This window comes from Heterocephalus glaber, unplaced genomic scaffold (assembly GCF_053883595.1).
Source record: "Heterocephalus glaber isolate CG9 unplaced genomic scaffold, H.glaber_assembly_v1.0 deba00000331, whole genome shotgun sequence".
NCBI lineage: Eukaryota > Metazoa > Chordata > Mammalia > Rodentia > Bathyergidae > Heterocephalus > Heterocephalus glaber.
In genome coordinates this window covers 64,420,216-64,445,072 of record NW_028258142.1, presented here as the reverse complement: position 1 = coordinate 64,445,072, position 24,857 = coordinate 64,420,216, and the positions used below count along the sequence as shown (strand labels likewise).

The 24,857-nt window shown below is 45.9% G+C and overlaps 1 protein-coding gene across 13 annotated transcripts in view; it reads right to left on the bottom strand.

Moving 5' to 3' along the window:
* The window catches only part of Ptprm (protein tyrosine phosphatase receptor type M), a 675,227-nt gene that overhangs the window by 516,853 nt on the left and 133,517 nt on the right, over window positions 1–24,857 (bottom strand). For all 13 annotated transcript variants that reach the window (XM_087189931.1, XM_087189938.1, XM_087189934.1 and 10 more), the window contains one exon: window positions 419–541. In XM_087189931.1, coding sequence (XP_087046057.1) covers window positions 419–541 — 123 coding nt within the window. Of the gene's footprint in view, window positions 1–418; window positions 542–24,857 lie in introns of those variants that run through there.

The window sequence follows — 24,857 nt, the reverse complement described above, 5'->3', positions numbered from 1 at the left end:
AGCCCTTGAGGTGAAAGAGGTGAATTCCCCTCCAGGGTCTCCAATCTGTGACAACTGGAAACCGTTATTGGGATTTTCACACTGGAGTTCCACATGTGCGATACACTGGCCAGAAAAAACATCCATCTATTTCCCATATCAGCTGGAAAGGATCCATAGGGCAATGCTGACTATCCAGCGAAGATATCCCCAAAGATAAAGGAAGCTAACTGTGACTCAACTTTGAAGGCGGATACAAAATTAAACTCCTGCGGTCATTCCTCTTCATTATCCCCTCCTCACCAGCTACTCAGCAGCTGGCTGTCACACGCCTGGACCAGCACCTTCCTCCGCCCACCACCCTCCAGAGAACACTTCCTTTGACCAAGAAGCTTGTGTGGCTCCATTTGAAAAAGAGAACCGAAAGCTGAAAGCAAACCTGAAGGCATCCACGGGTCAGGAGCCAGCTTGCCCAAAGTGTTCACCTGCTCCCAGTTGAAGTCATCATCCTCGGCTTGACCATATCCACACGTGCTGTAGGGCTCATCAAAGAGGCAGCCACCTACAGAGTGAAACAACGAAAAGTAAAGTGAATGACAGCGGAGCTCCGGGAGAGCTACGATTAACTGCAAGATGCATACACCGATCCATGCCAGACTGTATCTGCTCGGACCCTGCCACTCAGGAACTGTGGAGCTGACCCTTACCATACATACCCATGCTAAGTGTCCACAAGTACCAGCCATGCCCACGCTGTATGACGTCACTTTCCCAAAGGAATCTAATATTGCTAGAAAACAATAGTAAGTACAACTTGAGCAAATTTAAAATTCACACTTTCTAGATGGAAAATTCGTCTTGCATTCAAAACTTCAATAGGCCCTGAAGTTATTCCATATATTTCCAATAGGAAGAGTTATGATTTGTCCCAAAAAATGTAAAAGAGCAACACTTTCACCACCACATGAGCACAATGGCCAAGGACAAGAAGCAGTGGGAACTATGGATGTAGCTTACAAAGTATTCTTCAAAAGACTAGTTTAACTCTAGCATAAAAACAGGTTTCACTTTAATAACTGGGAAATTTGGAATCTCAAAATTAAGAAAGTATAAATTCACTTTATAATCCATACACGTTTTAAAGACAAAATTAATTTCAAGACCAAACATGGGATAAATAAATGCTTAATTTTGGTACTAGGAATGAAAGCTTTGTCAATTAACAAAAAATAACAGAACATAGCATATGCATATGAATACAGCTGTTTCAGGCCAACAGCATTCAGAACATCCACAGACGATTTTAGGTTCCACCCCCACATCCTTTAAAATGTCTTAGAATTATTATAGTATCAGATCTTTCTCAGACTGTTTTACATGGAGAAAGTGAGTGATTACATTGATCATATTAATGATTATGAAAATTCTACTATGCGTTATACAATGGATGACAGATACTATATAACCCACTGCATAATATTTATTAATTATAATAATAAATGATATATACTAATTAAATATTCACCATATCAATTCAAAATATTAATTATAATTGCTGGGCAGTGATGACAATTAAGGATTTGGTGGAAGAAAACACAAATTTAAGAATTCTCTTACACTGTCTGTGGTGGAAGAAGATAAGTAAACATGGTGCTGAGCCTGTGACTCAGGGGTAGAGCTCCCACCCAGCGTATATGAAGCCCTGGGTTCATTTCCCTGCACTACGGAAAAAGGTAAGTAAAAGAGCTCTGAACACCCTCCTGAGGAAAACTGGGGGCAGGGTCACTTGATCCAACTTCACCCAAATTTTTATCAATTCTGCTCCCTCCCAGACAGTTTGTGAAGATGTAAGGCCCTGAGAATTTGGGGAAGTGCACCTTCTGTGTAGAAAATTCCCCTCCAAATGGCCACACTCTGAATCCTGAGATGTATATCCTTTCATCCTATCTCCACCCTGAGAAGAAATAGTAAAACTCTCGGCTCTCACACAGGAAAGCTGATAATCCGGAAAGGGCGGTCATGTCCAAAGTCTTCACAAGACTGGGCAAACATTCTGTGCTCCTGTCACTTCCGCCTACCAGGTAGGCAGGCCTGTCACCATCCTGACAGGTGTTCCCAGCACTGGTCCAGCAGGACAGCAGCCCGAGCTGGAGCCCGGATACTCCTGGTCCTGCTCTCCACCTCCTGTAAGCGCAGCTGTTCCAAAATCCAAACAAATCAGAGGTCTGAAGCATTTCTGTTCCCAGGCATTTCAGAAGGGGGATATTCAACCTGCAAAAGCCTCCAAGGTGCTGATAAATGGCCACCCGCATAGAGTCAAGGAGCCATGGACTGTTTTAGACAGTACAGCCAGGTCTCCAGCCTGGTCTTAGTTGCTAGCCCCAGCCATGAAAGTAAAGTCAGTACAGTGTCTCTTGTCACACTTGGAACAGCTCTGGTCTCAGCTACACCCTCCCCTAGGAACAGAAAGCTGACTACAAAAGGTACAGCAGCAAACTCAACATTTCACCTAAACAGCAATCGCTCATTTATATTTCCCTCTTCCTGAGTGTTACTAAGTTCAGAAGCAAAGTCAATTCATTGGATAATGCTAAGAACTTTCCAATGTGGGACAGGAAATGTCAGAAGACTATGCAAACGTTTATGAGAAATATTTTCCCTGGTTGCAAACACTAATTTTAATGTAGAGAATAGCTTTGGTGCTGAAGGAACAAGCCTGAACAGCAGTAGTCCTAATAACGTCAAAAAGAATGAAATAATCATCAATTTTGACAGAAAAAGGGACCCGGTGGAAACACAAATAGCTCTGTGATGAAAGCCCCACAGCGCAATCTTAAACGGCAAGAAACAGGGGTGTGCGTGTCCAGGACAATGAGAGGTGGCTATGGGTCTGGTTTCTGAAACAACTGTTGGGTCTGGAGGCTGAATCAAGGCATGGCAAGGGTGTGAGCAGCCAAAGGCAGCCTAGAAGACCAGCTCGGGGCTGACGAGAGGGCAGACTGTTCCCATTACACACAGCCATTTTTATCACCTGAGAGGAAGCACAAAATGCATGATATGGCTCTTCCTGGACTCATGTATGATTATAGAGCCCTTCAAAGTGGGATCGACTACGAATTCCCTCCTGCCCCAGGATGTAACCATCCCCGTGCACAACTATCTTTATTGCCAGGACTCCCAAATTAGCAAAGACGGTTTATTGAGCTAAAATGAGATTAAAGGGAACTACTCAGAATTGAGATAACCAATTAAAACAACAACAATTAAGCTTCTGGGTTTCAAAGTAGCTTTATGTAGTTTCAAAGTATTCAAGTTCCAGAGTCAAACACCCTAGAACAGGTTTCTCAAAGCCCCCCAAAAGGGCAGGAACTGGGTTGCAAAGCAATATTGAGTCTAACTGCATCTTAGTCACCTTGGAATTTCCTAGGGCTAGTACATGGTAGGCATCCAATAAGTGCTTCTGAAAAGAATGGGCAAATGAATTTCCCCAAATTCTGTATAGAATCTGGGTGCATTTGTGCCTGAAAATTTTTTAAAGGAAGTATAATATAAAGCCACCTAAACATGAAAACAACCTTCATACAGCCCCCACAAAACATCAAGCTGGGTCCTGATAAATCCCAAGACAAAACAGCTGCAAATGCAACCAAATTACTGGAACATGTTCACTTTTTATTGTAGTTAAAAACTGTAAGTCAGTTAAATGTGAATGAAGTCTCTATGAATTATAGCTTTCACACTTTTTTTTTATCCTAGCAATAATTCGACAGCAAGGCTAGTTGTCTATAAAGGTCACTCTTGATTTGTGAAAATAAAATACTGTCAGTTGCACAATGGAGGAAATATATCTTTCTACTTTCTCTGAAGTAACAGAAATGATACAGATGATCAAGAACAACATGAAAACATCAAAGGAAACCTGTAAGATCTTTCACAGGAGCATTTTAGGTGCTACTGAAATTCCTCTGAAGACAAAGAAAGCAAAGTGACAAGGGTTAGAGTCCACCCACCACTTAAAGATCTTAGCAATTTGCTTTGATTGTAACCTCATGTCATGCCATCTTGACCCAGGGCATTTTACAAACCAAGTATGTCTCTGTTATGATACATGAATATTTTTCATTCTGATCTACTTGGTTTCGTAAAAGGTAACTCTATACCAGCTAAAATGGTTTCAGGGGCCTTCAAAAGTTGCCCCTGTAGTTTCTAGGGTTCGTAGGAAGAGCCATTACCTAGAATAGTATACATAGCTTGAGTTATTAATCAGCACTCAATATGTGGGTATACTACCAAGGGAGTCATAAAGCAACTTGAGATCTACAATAGTGGTCCCCAGTCTTTTTGGCACCAGGAGCTAGTTTTACAGAAGACAATTTTTCCATAGGGGATGGTCTTGAGGTGATTCAAATGAATTATATTTATTGTGGACTTAGGCGAGGACAGAAGTGATAAAATAGGTGGCCACCTGTGGACTAAAATAGGTGTTGAATTTCAACTTAAAAGTCTGCCACCAGATGTAGCTTGTCACTTGCCTCTCACGGACACGGTTTTGATAATGAGTCCACAAGCAGTTGATTTATGACGTCTCTGGGCAGTCAGACCTCTCTGCTGTGTTAATATGTATTTGAAGCTGCTCCCCAGTTCTAGCATCACTGCCTCAGCTCCACCTCAGACCATGAGGGATTAGAGTCTCATAAGGATCAACCTCGATCCCTGCAAGTGTAGGTGACAGGAGGGTTTGCAATCCTATGAGAATCCAACACTCCGGTCAGGTGGGGATGCCAGTGAGGGGGAGTGGCTGTAAATGCAGACGCAGCTTTGCTGACTTGTTTGCCACCTCCCTCAACTGTGTGGCTCTGTTCCTAACAGACCATGGGGCCGGGGACTCGGGACCCATGATCTACATTTCCTAAAGGTAGACCAGGGACCAGCCACTAAATCTAAAGGACAATACCGTAACATTATTATTTTACTCCTCACAACCAGTGTAAAACTTCTGTCCCCGGTATGTCTGATTCAAAGAACTAATTTCATGACAAAAACCACGAGAGTATTTACATGCATTAACTTCTTTAGTTTTCTTTAAAAACCCAGCAGGAAGCATCCAAGTCCCTGCACCAGTGACCAAGGCATTGCACCTCTCAGCTCTAAGTCCACCTTACATAGTTTTCCCCTCGAAAATACATCCTGGTCCTTTACCTGCTTTTCCTATTCATGGACACAAAGTTAGGCTTCCCTGGCAGAGGGTGCGGGAGAGACCCTGCAGAAGGTACAGCCTTGCTGAGCTTGGGCAGGGTCGACCGGAACACGCTGCAGGGCCTGCTCAGGGCTGGGCTTCACCTGGTTCTGCAGGTGTCACCTGTACCACTGTCCCTGCCCTACTTCTCAGCCAGGAAGGCTCTGGTGCTTGGCCCAGTGTCTACACCAGGGCAGCGCTGCTCCAGGAAGCTGTTCCTCCTTTGTTCTCCAGCGCTTCCTTTAATCTGCTCTACCAATTTCTCCTATTCCAGTCCCCTAGTATAGTTCATTTTCCTCATATTAAATGCTCCCTATTGAAGTTATCCAGTTGTTTCTGTTTCCTGATTAGACCCTGATCAATATATTCCCGTGTCTGCAAACAGCAGTCTGGAGTGGCCAAATTTCTGGCCCACAAGTTGCAGTGCATGGCTAATAGTTCAACCAAGTCCTGCCTCCAATGTAATGCTCCTTCTAGGCTACACATCGTCACCTGCCTCTGCAAAGTAACCAAATAATACCCCGACCTGTTGTTATATGAGCTGCATCATAACAATCTCCGGAAAGTGGTTTTCTAAGAAGTCAGCAAAGCACAATTAAATGTTAATTTCATAAACTTGTAACATGAACACATATTTTGAACTGTTCTTCTTGAACAGGTTAGACTGACTTATACATTCTAGCAATCATTCTTATTGCTGTAATTATAGTTCATTTGAAGTTATTTTATAAAAGGACTGCAATACTCCTTGTGGAGTTTTCTGGAACATTCTTCTCATTTGTTCTAAATACAGAATGACCCCATTTAAGGCATCTTTATGAAATGCGTAAAGTATTAAATGGGCCTCTCCATAGAGAACACAGATCAAAAAAGAGTGCTGAAGTACCATCCAGAAGAATTAATGTTTTGCGTTCTATTTTCCTAAAATACATGAAATCTCAGGTGGTCTTGTCCATTTACTTCAAATTTAAAAGCTGTGTAAGATAAATGCCTATAAGCTACACAATTCAAAGGATAAACAGAAAGTGAGTGATAACAGATATAACTGTTCTAAGATTTAAAGAAAAAGCCTATACCAACATGCCTAAGCTCCACTTTCTTCTTGTAAATCACACTGACATCAACATTTAATTGCCTGCCAAACAATAAAAGTATCTAATGCCTCTTAAACTCTTAGTGTGCAGGTGATGTTTAGTGCATCAGACATAAAGCATTACAGAAATGCTCTCCTCCATAATTTAATCTAGCAAGCAGTTTTTACACATTGCACAGGCATTTAACTGGCAATGTGATGCTCCAGTGTAAAAAGTGCTATTTGCCCAAGGATCAGTGGAATAGATAAGATGCAGAAACAACTCCAGACATACTCAGCCACCTCATCTTTGACAAAGGAGCCAACCACACTCATTGGAGGAAAGATAGCCTGTTTGATAAATGGTGTTGGAAAAACTGGATTTCAACCTGCCGAAAATTAAAACTAGACCCATACCTATTACCATGCACTAATCTAAAATCAAAGTCAATTAAAGATCTAAATATTAAGACAGAAACACTAAACTTGCTGGAAGATAAGTTAGGTAGAACTCTTGAAGACAGTGGCATAGGAAAAGACTTTATGAACAAAACCTCAGTAGCACGGGAACTAGCACAAAGAATCAATAACTGGGATCTCATCTTATTAAAAAGATTCTGCACTGCAAGAGAAACCACCAACAGAGCTAAGAGACAATCTACATTCTGGGAAAAAATCTTTAGCAGCTGTACCTCAGACAAAGGACTACTGTCTACAATATATAAAGAACTGAAAAAAATCAGACCCCCCAAATTCAAAGACCCAATTCAAAAATGGGCATCTGAAATGAAGAGACATTTTTCACACAAAGAAGTAAAAGCAGCAAATAAATATATGAAAAAATGTTCAACATCACTGGTCATTCGAGAGATGCAGATGAAAACAACACTGAGATTCCACCTCACCCCAGAAAGAATGGCTGCTATCAAGAAATCAACCAATAACAAATGCTGGCGGGGCTGTGGGGAAAGAGGAATCCTTCTCCGTTGTTGGTGGGAGTGCAGACTGGTGCAACCACTGTGGAGATACCTCAAAGAACTAGGACTAGAGGTCCCATTTTGACCTAGCTATTCCCCTGCTGGGGATCTTCCCCAAAGAATTAAAAGAATCTTACCACAGCGATATATGTGCAACCATGTTTACAGCAGCACAGTTTGTAATAGCTAAAGCTTGGAAACAGCCCAAGTGCCCATCAACTGGAAACTGGATAAAGAAGATGTGGTTTTTTATAAAATGGAGTACTACTCAGCCATAAAGAATGAGAAACTACAGACATTTATAGCTAAATGGATACATATTGAGGCCATACTCTTAAGTGAAATAAATAGGACACACGTGTGTAAATACCAAATAGTTTCTCTAGTGTGAGAAACTGGAAGTGTAAATAAGGATTAAAATGATTAAAACAAATAATTGATAATTTGAAATAGGAAAGTCCAAAGGTGGAGGGGAGGCAGGAGGGGATGGGGAAAGGAAAGACGAGAAAGGAAAAATTATGAGAAAGAAAAAAAATGAAAATGAAATTATGTAATAGGGAAGGGTGGAGGGGCGTGAAGGGCACACAGGGAATGGGGAAAAAAATAAGAACCAAGATACATCATGTGCAGGTACAAGCGCCCAATGATAAATGGAAATGTGCTGTATATGTAAAACGCACCAATGAAAGAATTTAAGGGAAAAAAAGTGCTATTTGCCAATGGATGTGTCCTAAGTAAGACAAAGGAAATGAGTCGTCTCGTTCTTAAGGTTTCTATGGCTTACTACATTTACCATATACTTCATTTCCTGTCAGTGTTTGGATTCATAATTGTTTAAAAGGCTGCATTGTTACAGTCATGTATTTTTCTTAAGATCTGTTCTTTAAATGGGTCATGGTGCTATTCCTACACCTAAATACTGTACAGATGCAGCCAGCGTATTAGGGACTTGACCATCTCTATTTCTCCATATGCAAAAAAGCCCCTAATAGCGCTGCTTTTGGATTTAATTAAACCACTTACATGAATTCGCTGTGTCAATCTGAATCTACCTGAATAAAACACTGATGCTCTTCTGGTCTAGAAATCAGAAAAATTTATTGTAGTGTAAAAAAGTCTGCCTCCATCCTAGAAATGGGACCAGAAATGAAAACAATGGAGCAGTGCCCAAATTCTCCCAGGAAGAAGACAAGGGGACCCAGACAATTGTTTATCAGCTGAGCTCTGGAGTCGCTTGTGTCCTCAGTCACACCCCACTATGAAGCAGTGATTCTCAAAGTGGGTCCCTGGGCCACCCAGGACGGACCTCATTCTAAATGCAGACTCCCAGGCCCCACCCAGAACTCTTGAGTCAGAAACTCTGGGGGCAGGGCCTGTACCTTTTTCTCCTAGGAGCCTCCAGGTGATTCTGATACAGGCCACTGTTTGAAGCTGATGTTTGGTAACCACTGTTCTGGGATGGCCTATTTAATTGGAATCTTCTGGGAGCAGTCCTAGGAATCTGTGACTTTAAAAAAAGGTCCCAGAATCACTTAGTCACTGACTTACTTTAGAAAGAGTGCTCCAGATCAGTAGTTTCGAATATGCTCAACACAATGTTTTGGGTTTTTTTTAGAAAGGTACAATGACCCTCTATTTATAAATCATAAACATGTTGTATTCTACATACACAGATTATGACAAGCATGTATAGAGTTGATGGGTTAATACATTACTAAAAATATAAATGTATACATCAAAGTTCAAATATTTTCTCCATACATCAGTAGATATATAGTGTATTCCTCAAGAAGGAAATGAAGAAAGCTTTCTGGAGACTGCTGCCCTAAACACCTTGATGATCTAGTCACAAACCACTCTCAGGGCATGCAGGACAATATAAACCCATGCCTGGAAGGGGTAGTGAACTCCTTGCTCTAAGATCCTGCTAAGAAGCTCCGTCATTTTTCTTCTAAGAGGACTTGCTCAACAAGAAGAGGTATGCTCTGCAGGAAATGATGCTGGTTACTGGTCAGATACCCAGGAAATTAATAAAAAGCAGAATTTCATTGAGTGCCCAGCAGCTCTCGTGCCTGTTTAATAGGACTCACAGATCTGATTCTTGATAGTTTTACCAGCAAAACTCATGCTGCAGGACAGCTGACGAAATGAAGTCCTGAGGCACAACCCGACACAGTGGCCCAGACTGGGCAGCTCAGCTCACAGCAGCCAGCCAGTTCCATCCACTGAATGCAGATTAACCCGGGCTCAGCTAATGCATTTCTCAATGAGCATTTTTTTCCTGCCCATTACATTCACTGGGTAGAATCAAACTGTAAGGGAAAAGTAAACACAATTTCATACACCCTCCAGGTAGACCACTCTAATCTCCCATCACTGGGAGGACAGCTCACATAACGTAGCATCAGGCAGCTTGTACAGCTGACTGTGGGATGGGGTCAGAGACCAGGATGCAGTCAGGCCTGGGTCGGCCCCTTCTGCATGCCTCCCCGCTGTACTGGAGCTCAGCAGAACTCACATAAGAGGTGCACTTCTCCCAAGAAGAGGGCGGGGTATGTGACCTTGAAGTCACTGCATTTAGTCCCAGAGCCTGACGACCGAAGTCCAGAGGAGCTGCAGCTGGAAAAAGAAATTGGTCTCCTTCAGCTGCCCTGGCCGGGTCTCTGTTCCTTCATCCTCTGCCTTCCTTAGTGTGGCTCTGCACTGGGGGGAGCATAAGTCTCAAGTCTAAAGAGCTAAAATTCTACTGAAAGGTAGATCCCGACTCCACATCACTCAATCCAGGGCTCAGATGAGCAAGGAATGGTCTATCCCAGTACCCTGCAGAAGTTACTGAGAAGCAGCACAAGGGTCTTCAAACCCCAGGTTCCCTGAAGGACTCTCGGGGATAATTTTGCCATGGGCAAATCTGGGAGGGTTCATACCCACGGGACGAGTGACCCTTCACAATATCCACATCCCTGTGAAAAGGGGAAGGGTACACTTGGTGCATGCAAAAGTGTGGTCTCGGATGCAAGGTGATGAACACCAAAGGAAGTCACAGCTAGGTTTGGTTCATGTGAACTGCAACAGGAAAACAAGGTACAGGAATAGCTATTTCTTCATCTGCACTGCCTGAGTTGGCCGAGTCACCTAACACTCCATCCAGTGTCTTCTGCCCAAACTACTTCCTTCACGCCGTGCCCACCCGTTTCCTCTCCTCCTTATTCCAGGATTAGAGTTTCAGCTCAAGTCCCCACTTGATTTGAGCCATCCCCTACGATCTGTCCCCTCCAGTGTATCCCACACTCTGAGCAGGATGACTTTATAAATACTGTCCCTGCTGGGAGATGCCCTCCCGAAACCAAAACCCATTCGCAAGCTCCTCACTGCTTATGGGTAAGAGGTGACCTCTGCTCTTTGCCTTGCCTGTCTACCTTTTCACCACTCCTGCTGGCACTGCTTCCCCTTCATTCTACACTCTGGCCATTCCCAGCTCTCGGTGGACTCACCCCAGTGACCATGCTGCCCAATGCCCCCCTCTGCCCACTCAGTCCTCACCTGTCGAAGGATCTCCCCAGCCCAGCCCATCCACCAGAGACTCCACTCCAAGCTCTCAGGCATCGTTCAGATCCCAGCAAACTGGCTGCATCCAGAGGATGGACTCCTGATCCCAAAGTTCGAGGCCTTTAGATCTGCCTTGAGCACCTCCTCCCCAAGGATCTCAGTGCCAGGCCCTGTGTCGAGCACTGGGACTGGAGAGAACGGACAAGGGTGAAACAGAAGTCCTGCCTCCATGAGGACTACTGGAGGGACACAGGGGTAGAGATACAGAAACTGCTGTGGGAGCCAAGAGAAACAACAAAAACTCGTGCCGAAGATCTCCTTTTCCTAACTGGTCCAGATGGAAAGGAAATCAGAGAGTCAGCAACTAGAGGCAAGAGCCCACGAAGATACCCCGGCCACCATTCTGAGAACTAACTGCATGATGGGTGCGGTTTGTGATTTCAGCAGAAGCCATGCCAGAGCACGGAGGGAGGCGGGCCTGTCTCACACTGGAGCTCAGCTCCAGGCCTCAGTCTCAGTGTTTGGTTTGAGGCTTTAAACAGGACAAGCAATGTTAATGATTATGTACTATGCAGCTTTCATGATTATGAAACATAAAAATAGCCAATACTCAATATCAAATTTCAGCACTCAGGCTATAAAGGACACTTTGAGGAAAAATAATTTGTTACATAATTTTTCAAATGAGAGAGGTGGGTTTCATGCAAAATTCTTCAAGCTAAGAGCATTACTTACAAAGCACAAAAACCTGTCAATCGGCTTTCCCTCCAGTCATTTTACATGACCAATTTGTTGCTAAAATATAGGGAACAAAGGCCCCTTCTCAGGGGCAACAGAACTGAGGTGTCTTTCCTGTTCTTAATGCGCACTTGCTCCATGTTCTGCTCAGGCTTCAGCGTGGACTCTACCAGGCTCCAGGCAGCAGGCTGGACAGGAAGCAGGAGGCCAGGGCCTAGTCCCGTGCCTGCCCAAGTGTGCTGTGGGCGAAGCCACTGGGCGGCAGAGTGGAGGTGTGAAGGGCCAAGAGGACCCCAGCCACCAGATGCCCTAAGGCAAGTCCCAGCCCTGCCAGCTAAAAGCTTCCAACATCTCTTCATTCATAACCATCCACCTTCACGATGACGCTATATGTATACATGTGTTACTGCATATGCGCATATATTGTGTACTCCATTTTCTACCTACTCCCCGACCTATCCACTTCTCCATCTGTCGAATAAGTGAATGTTGCATTCTTTTTGGTCCAGTGCCCTGTCTGTGAAACAGCATAGATGTGTTTGACGGTTTTTCAAACTACAGTCCTCAGAACTTCCGGATCCCTTCTGAACGTGAAAGTGAGCCCCCTGTGGGCCACCTAAACCCTGCCCCCATCTCATACATTCAGTTACTTCTCATTTATTCTCTGGAGAGTGGGCACAGGGTCTTGCTCTGTTGCTCAGTTTGGTCTCAAACTCCTGGGCTCAAGCGACCCTCCTGCTTCAGCCTCTTCGGCTAGGACCATAAGTGCATGACACTGCACCGGGCTCATTTACTTTAGATACTGGAAGAGGCCATAGGCAACAATAGAATTGGGCTGCAAAAAGTCTTTATTCAACAATATTTGATGACTACAATCTAGATTATCTCTAAGGTGTTATTTCTATCTAAAACTACACTCTTTTCTCTCTTCTCTTAGAGAGAATAACTTATATCATAACACGAAGGAGGTTAAGTTATTTTGTCACAAAATGTGTTATGATAACACGGAGGAGGTTAAAATGCAGGTGTATCACTGGGGAGAATTATTATAATATAAAAATTAAACGAGTAACGATAAATAACACACAGCACAAAGGGTGGCTGTGCGTGCTCAGTGTTCAATCAAGAAGCTAAGGCTCAAGAGGAGGCGGAGAGATCCACTGTGTGACGCTCCTTGCAGGGCTAGCTAGGCTCCTGCTCTACAGCAAAGCAAAGATCCCCAGGCCCAGGATTGGTGTCCTCAATCCTGTGCGGCCAGGACAGTCTGGTGCCCCTTCTAGGCACGGTCAACCCAAGATGACAGGACCACGGGAGACCACCTGCTAACCCTTCAGTGGGACTCTGCTAAACTCCCTTCTCTCCTCAGCATCTGCTTCCCAACATCAGAAGTTACTGGAATATATTTACATGTCTTAGTCTTCAGCAAACACGCTGGAAACCCAAAACTAAAAAGAAACAAAACCCCACTGTATGACAATGGATCCAACCACCAGTTCTCAAACCACATCCACCACAAAAGGAGCTTGTGTAGACCTGCTGTGTGCGGGGGCTCATGAACCAAGGCTCTTAGGTATTTCTTCTTTGACAGCAGTTACTGAAGGACATTTGATATATGAAAAGGGAGGGGGAACGGGTTCCCAAACAAGAAGACGCTATCAAATTACATTACTTCACAGTGAGTTTGGGAAGAGCTCCGTGTGATTCCAGACTGGACTCACTGGGATGTGTTTAATAAACAGCCTGGAGCATGGGGAATTCTGCTCCTTGTCATACTTCCTTATTTTTTCATAGGGCTGACTTGTAAGCCATGCCTGCCGGTTTTAACAGTCTGACCATCATTTTATTGTTGTCATTCTGGGGATGGACCAGGGTCCTGGGCGTGCTAAGCAAGTGTTCTGCCACTGAGCTACTCCCCAGCCCAGTCCTGAGAGTAATTTTATACTTGATTACATGTGGCCTGGATGTTCTCATCAGGATGCTCTTTAAGTAAGCTTACAGTTGGCCTGGGCCACATTGGACACGTACTTTTACAGTGTCTAACCTAGTGCTAGTACTCCCGAACGAGATGAAACCCTTGCAGTGCAATATGCTATTGATCAGGCTTACAGATCAGTCCCCCTTCCCGGGGCCATAAATTCTCCGCAGCCTCACAGACAAGCTCAATTCCCGGAATGCTTAAGCCAATGATCAAATGGGAGTGGTAGGGCCGCTGAAGTTACCTGCCGCTAGGGAACCTAACAGAGCACAGAGCCCCTCTGCTCGAGCTGCCACCTTCTGGGTGTGGGACCAAATTGCCAGGGTCAGCAGATGCCTGGAATCTGGGGAGAACACGGGAGCGTGCACCACACTTCTGCAGTACACTTGGCTGAGGCAAAGATTCTGACGCTGGGAGCAAAAACCAAGCCACAAGAGTCTCAATTCTGCCCAGGAGCCCTATAAATTTCAGCGAGATCTTCAACACAGAAATGCAGATGTGACCTTAACCCCAGGAAAGCTAAGTGTGACACCATCGCTAATAAGTCTCAATAAAGACCTTCATTCTACTTCACTTTTATATATTGCTAAATTCAGAACTAAAAAATAAAACCCTGGAGGACACCAGAAGATTTAATTAGGTCAGGAAAAAATGTGCACTTGAATGGTTCCTTGGGGAAAAAGAAACCTGTTCTAGATAAACAGTTAAGTCACTAGGATCAACTAGACACTGTGCCTGCCCTGAACACTGACACGGTCACACGCATGATCCTGCTTCACAGACAGGCTGGGAAGCCCGCACAGACCCTACTGCAGCCAGTGGAGGGCTCTTGGAAACACCAACTGTCCAACTCCCCCAAAGGCATGACTGCCACTGGCGTTACCCACTTTCCTCCCAGCTCACCAACTTGGGGGAGCCCCTGAACCTCCACATAGACCCAGCCAGTACCAACGCAGGTTTTCTAACTCTGCATTTATGAAGTTCCCAGGGGCAGTTCAGCATTTATGCAAAGTGGACTTCATGGGCCATCTGCATAAGAACTGCTGGGCATGCTTATCAGGACACAGATCCTGGGGCCCCTGGAGATCTCTGGGATCAGCAATGTTGGGAGTGGGGTTGAGCTCTGCATTTTGGACCCTTCCCCTGAGACCCGGCTGCTGGAGGAGGGCAGGGACCCGCTGCAGTGCCCATTTCCTGCCCTCTCCCACCGTCATCTGGCTCTGATGCCCACTCCATGCTCCCCCAGAGCCCACGTGAAGTGCACCTGCACCAGGACAGCATCCACGCACCCACGCTCTACACCCCGCTCTCGTGGACCCACAAGCCCACCCCTGGGTCCCCTGAGTGCTTCCAGCAAGCTCGTGCTCCATGTCCAGTAGCTCTGTTCCATGCCAGGTGGACCCACCGTGTAGTATGGGAAGACTTACAAGTGCAGGATCCTCACCCTCCATGTTAATGTGTTAAAAACACAGAACACACACATGGCCAGAGAGAGCTCAACTGTGTGACAAGAAGGTGATGCAAGATCAGAGGATCCTGAGACAGGCTGTTGTGAATTAGGAAGGGCTTGGGAGCTGGGAGCTGGGAGCTGGGTGGGCTATGGAGCACAGGGGCCACTGCTGAGAGCATGCAGCATCGTGAGGATACCACCAAAGGTGGCTCAAAATCAGGCCGCAAAGGCAGCCAGGAGCAGCGCGGGGCAAGGCTGGGGCCACACCAGGCAGCACAGGATGAGGTTTTCATCCTGCAACGTGCATGCATGAGTCGATGTGGCCGTCATGACAGCCTGGTGACAAAAGCGGGCAAAACATGATTCCCCTCTTAGCGACAAGGGAAGCAGTCCAGGCAGTGCAGCTTGGCTGTGGCTGCAGAGGCAGAGCAGCCCAGAGGAGCCTGACCTTGGCATGCTAGCTCTGCAGAGACAAGCTTTCCTCGTGCAGTAACTGTTCCACAGTCACGGCAGGATGTCAGGGCCATGGATGCTGCTTAGGTGTCAACGGCATGAGGAAACTGCATCCCTATTAAAAGGGCACCACTCAATGCCAGCTGTGAACTCTACTGACAAACAGCAATGAATCTCAGTGCCAACGAAGATCCTTTATAGACATACTAAGCGAAGATCTGACGATAACAGAAGTGAGCAAATGAAAGAAAGACACAGAAAGGAGATGAATTTCCCCAAAGAGCAGAGAAAATCCACTCCTCGGACAACTGTCAAAAATCCTGCCAAACAAAGCAATGTTGTACAAAGGAAAGCATGTGATGTGACAGCACCAGGAAAGGCAGCAGGCTGCAGCAGGCAGGTTTCCGGGACCCAAGGACGGACTGCTTGCTTGCTTTTCAATCTGCACCAAAAGCCTGGCTGGAGAAAGCTAACCTGACACTGACAGCCACGGAGGTGGCGGGGAGGAGGCCTGGAGAGCAGCAGGGACAGAGCCCGCACTTCCACATGCAGGGCCCGAGGTTCTGTCCCCAGCACTGCAAAGGAGAAAAGGAGACAAGGACTACACGGGCACGAGGCAAGGGTGACCAAGGTCACAACCTCTCTCATAGCTGGAGGACACTGACAATACACCCAGCTCAGAGGGCTGGGCTAGAGAGGAAATTACTATCGCAGCTGGAGCAGCAGCTGCCACCCCACACTGCGCCACGAAGACAATGAGGTTCAGCCCCAGGTACAATGGGACGTTGGATCTAAGGGAGCAGAGGAAATGGAGGCAAATATGACATGGAGTTCGAAGTGGAACAAAGACGTGCGGCTGGTTTCTGCCAGGGCGAGATGAGAGGCAGTGACCACAGGAGCCCAGTGCACGGCTCCACACACGCCCAGCTCCTCCTCTGTCTTCCCAGCACCACGCAACAGTGCAGAGTAAAGATCTGCGGCAGAACACAAACGCCATTCATTGCAATCTTCCCCTGAAGATTTCTGAAGAAAGGATTTTTTTAGTGGTGCTGAAGACTGAATCCAGAACCTTCACATTGAATTCCATGTCTGTCTGTCTGTCTGTCTTTCTAAAAGGTCAGTGCTTGAATTTGCCAATCCTGCCTCAGCCCCCCAGAGCTGGGATTGCAAGCATGCACAACCACCCCAGCTTGGAGACAAGACTTTCATATAAAAGATTTTGTTCCACTTTGGGTCAAGGATAGTTAAGAGAGACCACAAGGAGCTGGGATAGGTTGTTTTCTCTCACTCTATTCTGAGTCACTTTAAAAGTCAAATGACACACAGCAAAAATTGAAATTCGTGGACTTGTCCTTAAGTCTTTTTTTTTTCTGCTTTGTCCCCCAAATCAATGAGCTGCTAAGCATTTCATCCACTCCTCCACACGGCCACACACCCTTCTCCTCCTGGTCCACAACCCAAGGGGCTGCAGCATCTTCCTATCCCTCTTCTCACTCCAGATTCTCCTCCTCCTCCTCCTCACTGTGTAAAAACCCAGGCTGATACAGCAAATCACAGCATCCAACTCCTCAAAGGACCTTCAGCACAAAGAGCCTCACTTATTAGTTCACGATGGCGAGATCACTGCAGACCCTTCCTGCTAGCTTGCAGAGACGCAGAGTACAGGTCTCCATCCACAGCCACCCAGCCGGACAGCTCTGCTCTGTCCCCTGCGAGGTGGACGTGGGTGTAGGATGCACTGGTTTCCCCTCTGCCTCCTGTTCTCCATCTCCCGTGTCCTTCATTGCACTCTCTACTGGTATAAAATCGACCTTTTAGATTCCACACAGACACATAACCAGGTGCTACAGGGGTTTCGGTGCCTGCCTTATCAAACATAAGGTAACGAGCTGCAGTCCCATCCGTGTTGCTGCAAATTTCATTCTTTTTATGGCCAAACAGTATTCTACTGTGTGTGTGTGTGTGTGTGTGTGTGTGTGTGTGTGTGTGCCTCGTCTTATCTGTCCTGAGCTGAGGGACACGGAGGCTGTCTCCATTTCTGAGCTGCAGTGAACACGGAGTGTAGACATCTGTTCACCACACTGATTCTGATTCCTTTGGATAAATGCTGGATCATATGGTAGTTTCATTTTCATGCTGTTCTGAGAAATCTCCATCCATTTTCCAGAAGGGCTGGACCACTTTAACCTCCCGCCCACCTCACATGCCAGAGATCCCTTTGTCCACTTCCTTGCCAGCTCTTTAGTTTTTTTGTTTTGGATTTTTGTTGTTTTTTGGGGGGGTTGTTTAATCAGGTTCTCACTATGAACTCACTTGAACTCATGACAATCCTCTTGCCTCAGCATTCTGAGTACTGCGATTGCAGACGTGCGACAGTACTCCTGGCCCTGGACAGCTCTTTTTACCTTTCATCTTTTCCATCACAGCCATTCTAACTGTGTAGGCAATGCTTCATTGTGGCTTTGATCTGCATTTCCCTGATAAGTGATATGGAGGACTTTTTCATATACCTGTTGGCCATCTGTATGTCCTCTATTAAGAAACGTCTACATACTTCTACTTTTTAATAAGGCTGCTTGGTTTTCTGTGGTTTTCAGAGTTCCTTATATATGCGAGACCTTGACTCATCATATGTGCAGTTTGTAGATATTTTTTCCCATTCTATAGGTTGTCTTTTCACCTTCCAGACTATTTTTTTTGCCGTTTTTGCAATCCCAAGAAAGGATTTTGAATATTTTTTATCATAAATAAGTGGTAAATGACTGAGAATATGTTTAACCTGGTTACAGGTTGTACACATCAAAATGCCATATTAAAAAAAATCATATGAATTATACCATTAACAGGTATAATTTTTGTTTTTATGTAAGTTACAAAAATAATTTCTATAAAGCAAAACTAAATGCTTACTTTGTTTTCTTCTTAAGTCCTCTAACCTTCAGCCCTCTTAGCTCCATCTGAGTTTGCCCCAACCATCCCACTCTTCCCGTGGGGCTGCGTGTCCCTCCACAATGACCAGTTGTTTATCTGACCGTCATCTTCAGACTCTCAGCTCTAAATGTCACACAGTGTACTCTGGTAAAGTTACACAGAAGAGCATCTCATCACAAATGAAGTTAATAAACCTGAGCCTGGAGAACAGCTCTGCAGGCCTGAAGAGGGAATCAGGCAGGCCAGGCTCAGGAATTCTGGGTCCAGGCCCACACGCGCAGCCGCCAGGGAGGGACCCTAGCTAGCCCACTGGTCAACCCAGGTCCCAACACTGAGCTTCAATTGGCTGCAAGGCTCTCAGATCCACAGTGGCCACGGAGCATCCCCCTCTCCCTGGGAAGAGGAAGCTAAGTTCTGTCTCACATGGCTCAATCCCCAGGCAATTACTGTCCACCCTTCCTGCGTATTTCCACAGAGTAGGATGCGAATGGACAAACCTACGATGCTACCCAGATGCTCTCACAGGGACTGCCACTTACGCTTCAATCAGAGGACTCTTTACCCGCGCTGTGCCCGGCAAAGATTCTGGGCAGTGTGGAGAGATGGCAGACATTGAACTCCTCAGAGACAGTGCACACAGGAGGGAAGGTCCCAACCGGCAGCCATGTCTACACAATGTGCTGTTCGGCTTTTCTGTCACTGTGACAAAATATTTGAGAACAAAACCTAAGGAGCTAAGGTTCACTCTAGTTTACAGCTTCAGAGGTATCAGTATGTGGTCAGCCAGCTCCACTGCCTGTGCAAGGCAGATATACCATGGCAGAAGGGTGTGGTGGAGGAAAGCTGCTCACCTCAAGACAACCAGGAAGCAGAGACAGACAGAGAGAGAGCGCATGCACCAGAGAGGAAGGAGCTGGCAGCAAAATACAGCCCCTAAAGTCACACCCTTCAACCAGTCCCTGTCTTCTTATAAACCATTCAGCTATAAACTCAGCAGTGGACTGATCCACAATCAGCCCTCTAGGGCCCACTTCCAGACACTGCTGCACTGGGAATCAAGCCTTCAGTAATGAGTCTTTGAGGCAAGCTTCATATTGAGACCATGGCAGAGGCCCACTCGTTCTGCATCTTTGTGCTTGAAGTATGCATTCACATTTGTCTTAGATTCAGACTCCTAAAAAATGACAATTAATATCTTATGAAATTCCGCCTCTCACAGAATGTTGCACTATTTTACAAGGTCCCATTAAATTGTTCTGTTGGAGATAAGATCCAGGGCAGGGCTGTGTATATTAACATTCTTAATAATCACTCATTGATCGCTAACACCATTAGGTGGGTGCTAACAGGGGTAAAGAAACAGAAACCTGAAGCACACCCATATGACAGTGGTTAGGGTTCAAAATGTCAGCCAATCTCTATTCTACAGGAAGTTCTCAAGCATTTTCACACACTTGAAATACAAACTTTGTCATTTTGAAAAACCAGAGGCTTAAAAGGAATACTGGGCAGGAGAGCTGGCTGGGCAGACCTACTGCACACACATCCGCAGTGCCAGAATGAGGCACGAGGCCCAGGGCCAGAAGAGCAGGGAGCGGAGCGAAGCCAAAATCCAACAGTGCAACGGGCCCTGCGATGGAAGGGCCAGAAAGTAAATAGAATTATAAATGCAGCCAATAGAGAACACTATGATTCCACCACGAACACTAGCAACCACAGCCAAACAAAATGAGACCCACAAGAATGGCATTTTAAAAAGAAACAAATTTAACCACTTTGAACTTCCTCAGGGTCACGTGGCAAATCTGGATATACACGAACTCGCTCTGTGGATCTGAGCCTCGTCTGTCTGTATTACACAGGAGCATGAGAGGGGAACCTAGTGCTGCTGGTCACCCTCACACCTGCCTCAGTGCTCACACGGACAAGCCAGCACCTAGGAAGCACTGCAGCCATTCGACTGTGGACCAAACTAAAACTTGGAGAGGGAAATAAGTTTCCCGGAATTACGCGAGGAAGCCAATGATAGTAAATAGCACTCATACCAGGATGGGCCTGTTCTCAAATCTCATTTTATTTCATTCTTACATGACTTTCTACTCCCCTTTTAAATTTAGGAATAGAAAATATACACATCTATGTATAAATACCTACTTAAATGAAAATATGTACCTCTATGTAAGCAAAATGACTTGTTTAAAAAGGAATTCTTATCCACTTTTTTTTCACTCACAAATATTAAGATGAACATGCAGATCACTGGCTAACTCTTCATGGGTAATTTAGAAAACTGTAAATTTTCCCGAATCTCTTCAATACATTTTTTATGACTAAAAATCATGTCTCCACTTCTGTATCATGGTTCACTAGAGAAACAGATTTAATATAAAGTATATGATATTTAACATAAAACACCACGGCCGCCCGCAGAGTCAGGGTAGAAGAATGCAAAGGGCATCTGTGTCCGGAGTCCGGAATCCCAGGCCTGGACCTCCCCGAAGACTCGCTGTTCCAGTCCGAACCAGGAAGCTGACCGGTCTGCGCTGGAAGCCTGGAAACGGACGTCCAAGGGTGACCGCACGGACCCGGCTCCTCCAAAAAAGCAAATGCAGGACTTCCCTCTTCTTTGCCTTCTCATTCCTCCCAGGCTCCCAGCTGGTGCTGCCCATGCCCAGGGTGGGTCCTTCCTCCCCGTAAGTCCATCATCCAGATGCACCCAGAGCAGTGCCAAAGCTACAGCTCAGCTTTTTTACTCCAGTTCTCACCACAACCATCACACCTTCCATAGCGCTTCGATATTCTAGGAACCAAAGATCTGTAAGACTGCTCTGCTACGGCCTGTTTACCACATTTCCAGAACCCGTCCTTCCCCACAAAGCATTCAACTCCTAAGTAACTTTTTCCTTTAAAGACGAGTTAGAAAATTAAGAATACTTAACAAAAAAACAGAACAGATTTTAAACCAAGAGTATCCATCCAAGCAACAAACAAACTTAGGACTTTCTTTGCTATATGATGCTGAAGGACGTCTATGCTGAGTAGGTAGTTTTCAGAGTGTTGTTTCCATGAGTCGAAAGTTCACACTACACATTACGAAAACTAAATTAGCCATTACTGTCAGGGACCCTACTTGGAGAAATCATGGAAATATTTTTAAAAATAAAAGAAACACATACTCAAGTCTCATCCCAGGCACTTTCCTAAAACGTCACGTTGGACAGCACCGATGATGTCCAGCATTTCATGGCAAAGACCTCCAGATCCCCAAACCACAAAAACACACTTGGCAGAATTCAACCTGGTTTATTGCTTTAGGAAAGTTGGCTAGTCCTTAACAGATCTTCAATAAAACAAAAAAAAAAAATATTGAGCTCATTTGATGATATATTTATATCTGCATGAGAGTTGCAGGGGGAACAAAAGAGATGCTGAAAAGTTTGGAAAATGCCAGACAACAGTCAGCCAGTCAACAAAGACATGGAAGTAATGTGTGGGCACCAGGCTGTGTGCCAGCCATGGACTATGTCTGCTGTCGTGAGCCTGCTAACTGCAAGAATCCTTTGCCTAGGGGACAAGACCAGTCCACTCTCAGAATGTCAGAAATGAGACATCTGGGCTGCCCTTGGAAGGTTTGCCACAGTGAAAAGAGAAAAACAAGATGTAACAGAGAGGCTGTTTGCTGGCCGAGTGGTAACACAAAACGAGTTCAAGGAAGGGGCAGGACACTCCCACCGTCTCAGTCTCTGCGCCTGTGCCTCTCGGCTGTGGCCTACAGCACAGTTGTCACCCCTGGCTTCCTCAGTCCTCTGATATTCCTCCTCCTGGAATAACCCTCACCCTCTTGTTCCACAGCAAACTCCTGCACCTTCAGATGTTGGCTCACACATCGCTTCCAAAGCAAAGGCATCCTGCCCGTCCTGCCTCACCCAACAGTAAGGTCTCCATGTCCTCAGAGCAGAGCAATGACACTTCTCATCAGTAGCACTCAAAGCACTAGCCATTGTGTACTCAGAGTCAGACACAGTAAACATTGAGCGTGGACGCTGGGAGAAAACATTCCACAGAGGCAGTCACACGCCAGGACATGAAACAGCAGTCTGGGGGCCTTGCCAGCTGCTGCACCGACCAGGTGTCTGCTAGGTGCCTGGCAAAGAGTTGGTCATGCTTCAAAGGCAGGCCTCATTTATTCCGTGAAGCAAGTCCAGCAGGCACAAACCACATGTGCTTCAACAATGAAACTGGGCTTGGAGAGATTCCAGTTTCCACCCAAAGCCTCACGACTTGTACATGAAATCCCTGCTTTCTACATACAGGTCTAATTGTAAAATTATATTGAAGACGTGATCACCAGCTCCCTTCATTCTCAGACAAGAGAATCAAGACCCCAGGACATGCAATCTCTTTCCCGGGGTGGCCTGGTCAGTGGAGGTAGATTGTGGCAATCAGAATGCATAGAAAAGCTGAGGCGTAAGTATTGATGGGGATGAAAATCCAACCAAGTTAAGAGCGGGGGAAGAACCAAGGCCAGGGGAGTCGCTAACACAGGAGGTACTCATGACAGGCAGAGTAGGCGAAGAGGGTGAGCGAAGGCAATGGGAGACCCACCCAGCACACCGGACAAAGGTCAGATTCACCTTGGAGGTGAGGAGGAAAAGCCTCAGCTCCTGGGGTCAGCAGATGACAATGGAAAGCAAAAGTGAGAACAAAGTGGTACTGGCCCGAGATGTCAAGCAATGACTCCTCTAAGCTAGTGCTTCCCAGCTGTCCCCATGCCACGGTGCACACACAAAGAAGAAAGCTGCACGTCTCACTGGTGTCCAGTGATAGGTCCAGTGTCTGCCTACCAGAGGGACAGTTTCCCACGGAACCCACGCCAGGCACACCAGTCAGAGAGCCAGGCTCTGTCACAGGCACAGGGAAGACCTCCCTGCTCCCACTTCAAGGTGACCCGCTGCCTTCCCATCTTCCGGGCCTCTGGAGCTCGGCCCTGCATAGCACACTGGCAGCTCCACTCGCTGACTTCGGAGGCAGAGGACCAATTTCAGGTGAGCATGTCCTCATCCTGACACACGGAAATCAGCTGGGTCATGACATGGAACACATTCTACCGGGAGAGGTAGGGAAAAGAGCTGTGTGAGAGTGACCAGCTGCGGGAGAGGAGGAAGTGAGGGTCTGGGGCATGGCGGTGACGAGGTCTTTAATGTGGAACAGCGAGGTCTTGCATGCTCTGCTGGCCGATAAAGAGCCATCCCGCACACCTGAGCAGCGGTCAGGAGGAGACACGCCCACCTACTGGCAGCTGCTCAGCACATACCACAACAGGAAGAGACCAGGCACAGCCACTCAGTGCACAGGTGGCAACAAAATGAGAAGGAAAGGTCAGATCCACCGAGAACTGTGGAGGAGGTCTTAGCGCTGGGACAGATATTACAAAGTAGCCTTTAACAAGCTTGTTTTACTAAGAGGGTTAGAAATCATTTGAATATTATTTTTTTAAAACAGAACTTAAAAGTGAACAAAGGATGTGAGTTTAAATTTAGCCTATCAGAACTAAACATCTCCATGGTATTTTGTTTCCTAGTTATTAAATCGATCAGAGAAAAATATGCTTCAGTAGTAAAATTGTCCTGTGATTCCGATTTTCCTATCAAAACCTAGAAAAGCATTGGACATTTCTGGATTTATACGACTTATCAAGTAGGATACCAGGTTTCAAAACCTAAAGTAAACTAGGACTTTGCTTAAGAAGAAAAAAGAGGCAACAGTTACAGTTAGCACATGCTTTATCTGACGCGCTATACATGAATGTTTTCAATGCTTGGCAAAGCACAGACAGGTCTGGTCTTGGGGGCCAAATAATTTCATTTCAAACCAGAATTATCTAGGGATTTGCCAAAGGTGGTTGGTTGTTTGGGCTTTTAGTAACCCTAATACAAACACTGAGAATAGGAGAACATATAAACTTCATAAGCCACCGTGCTCTGGTTAAGTGTGAGGGTCCATGAGCCAGGTCAGTCAGCCTGTGACCCAGGAAGCAGAAGGGTCACCTCGTGCAAGGGTTCAGACTTAGGAGCAATGGGTGAGACCCCATCGCCCCTTCACAGGGCTCGAGATCCCACAGCAGTCAGGACACTCACTTTCCACAGGAGGCCGAGGAAGTCTTAAAAATCACACCCGTAATATCACTTGAAATAAAAATATTACTGGCTCCTATCTTTGGATGTTCCAAAGTATGCAAGGAGATGAGGAAGGCTCTGGATTGTAGGGAGAAAGGCAATTAATGAGCTATTCCTATTTAAAGACCAAATCCCTGTCAAAACAGCTTTGCCAAAAAAAAATGGTGGTTTTTACACACAGCTCACAGTAGCACTGCCAGCACAAACAGTGGGTGGGAACCCTGCCAGCCACAGGCACTGCACAGGGGAGAGGTTAGAGTGACACTGCCCGCCTGGCACTCCCTCCTGGGCTGGGCCACATGGGTGGGTCCAGTCATGGCAGTG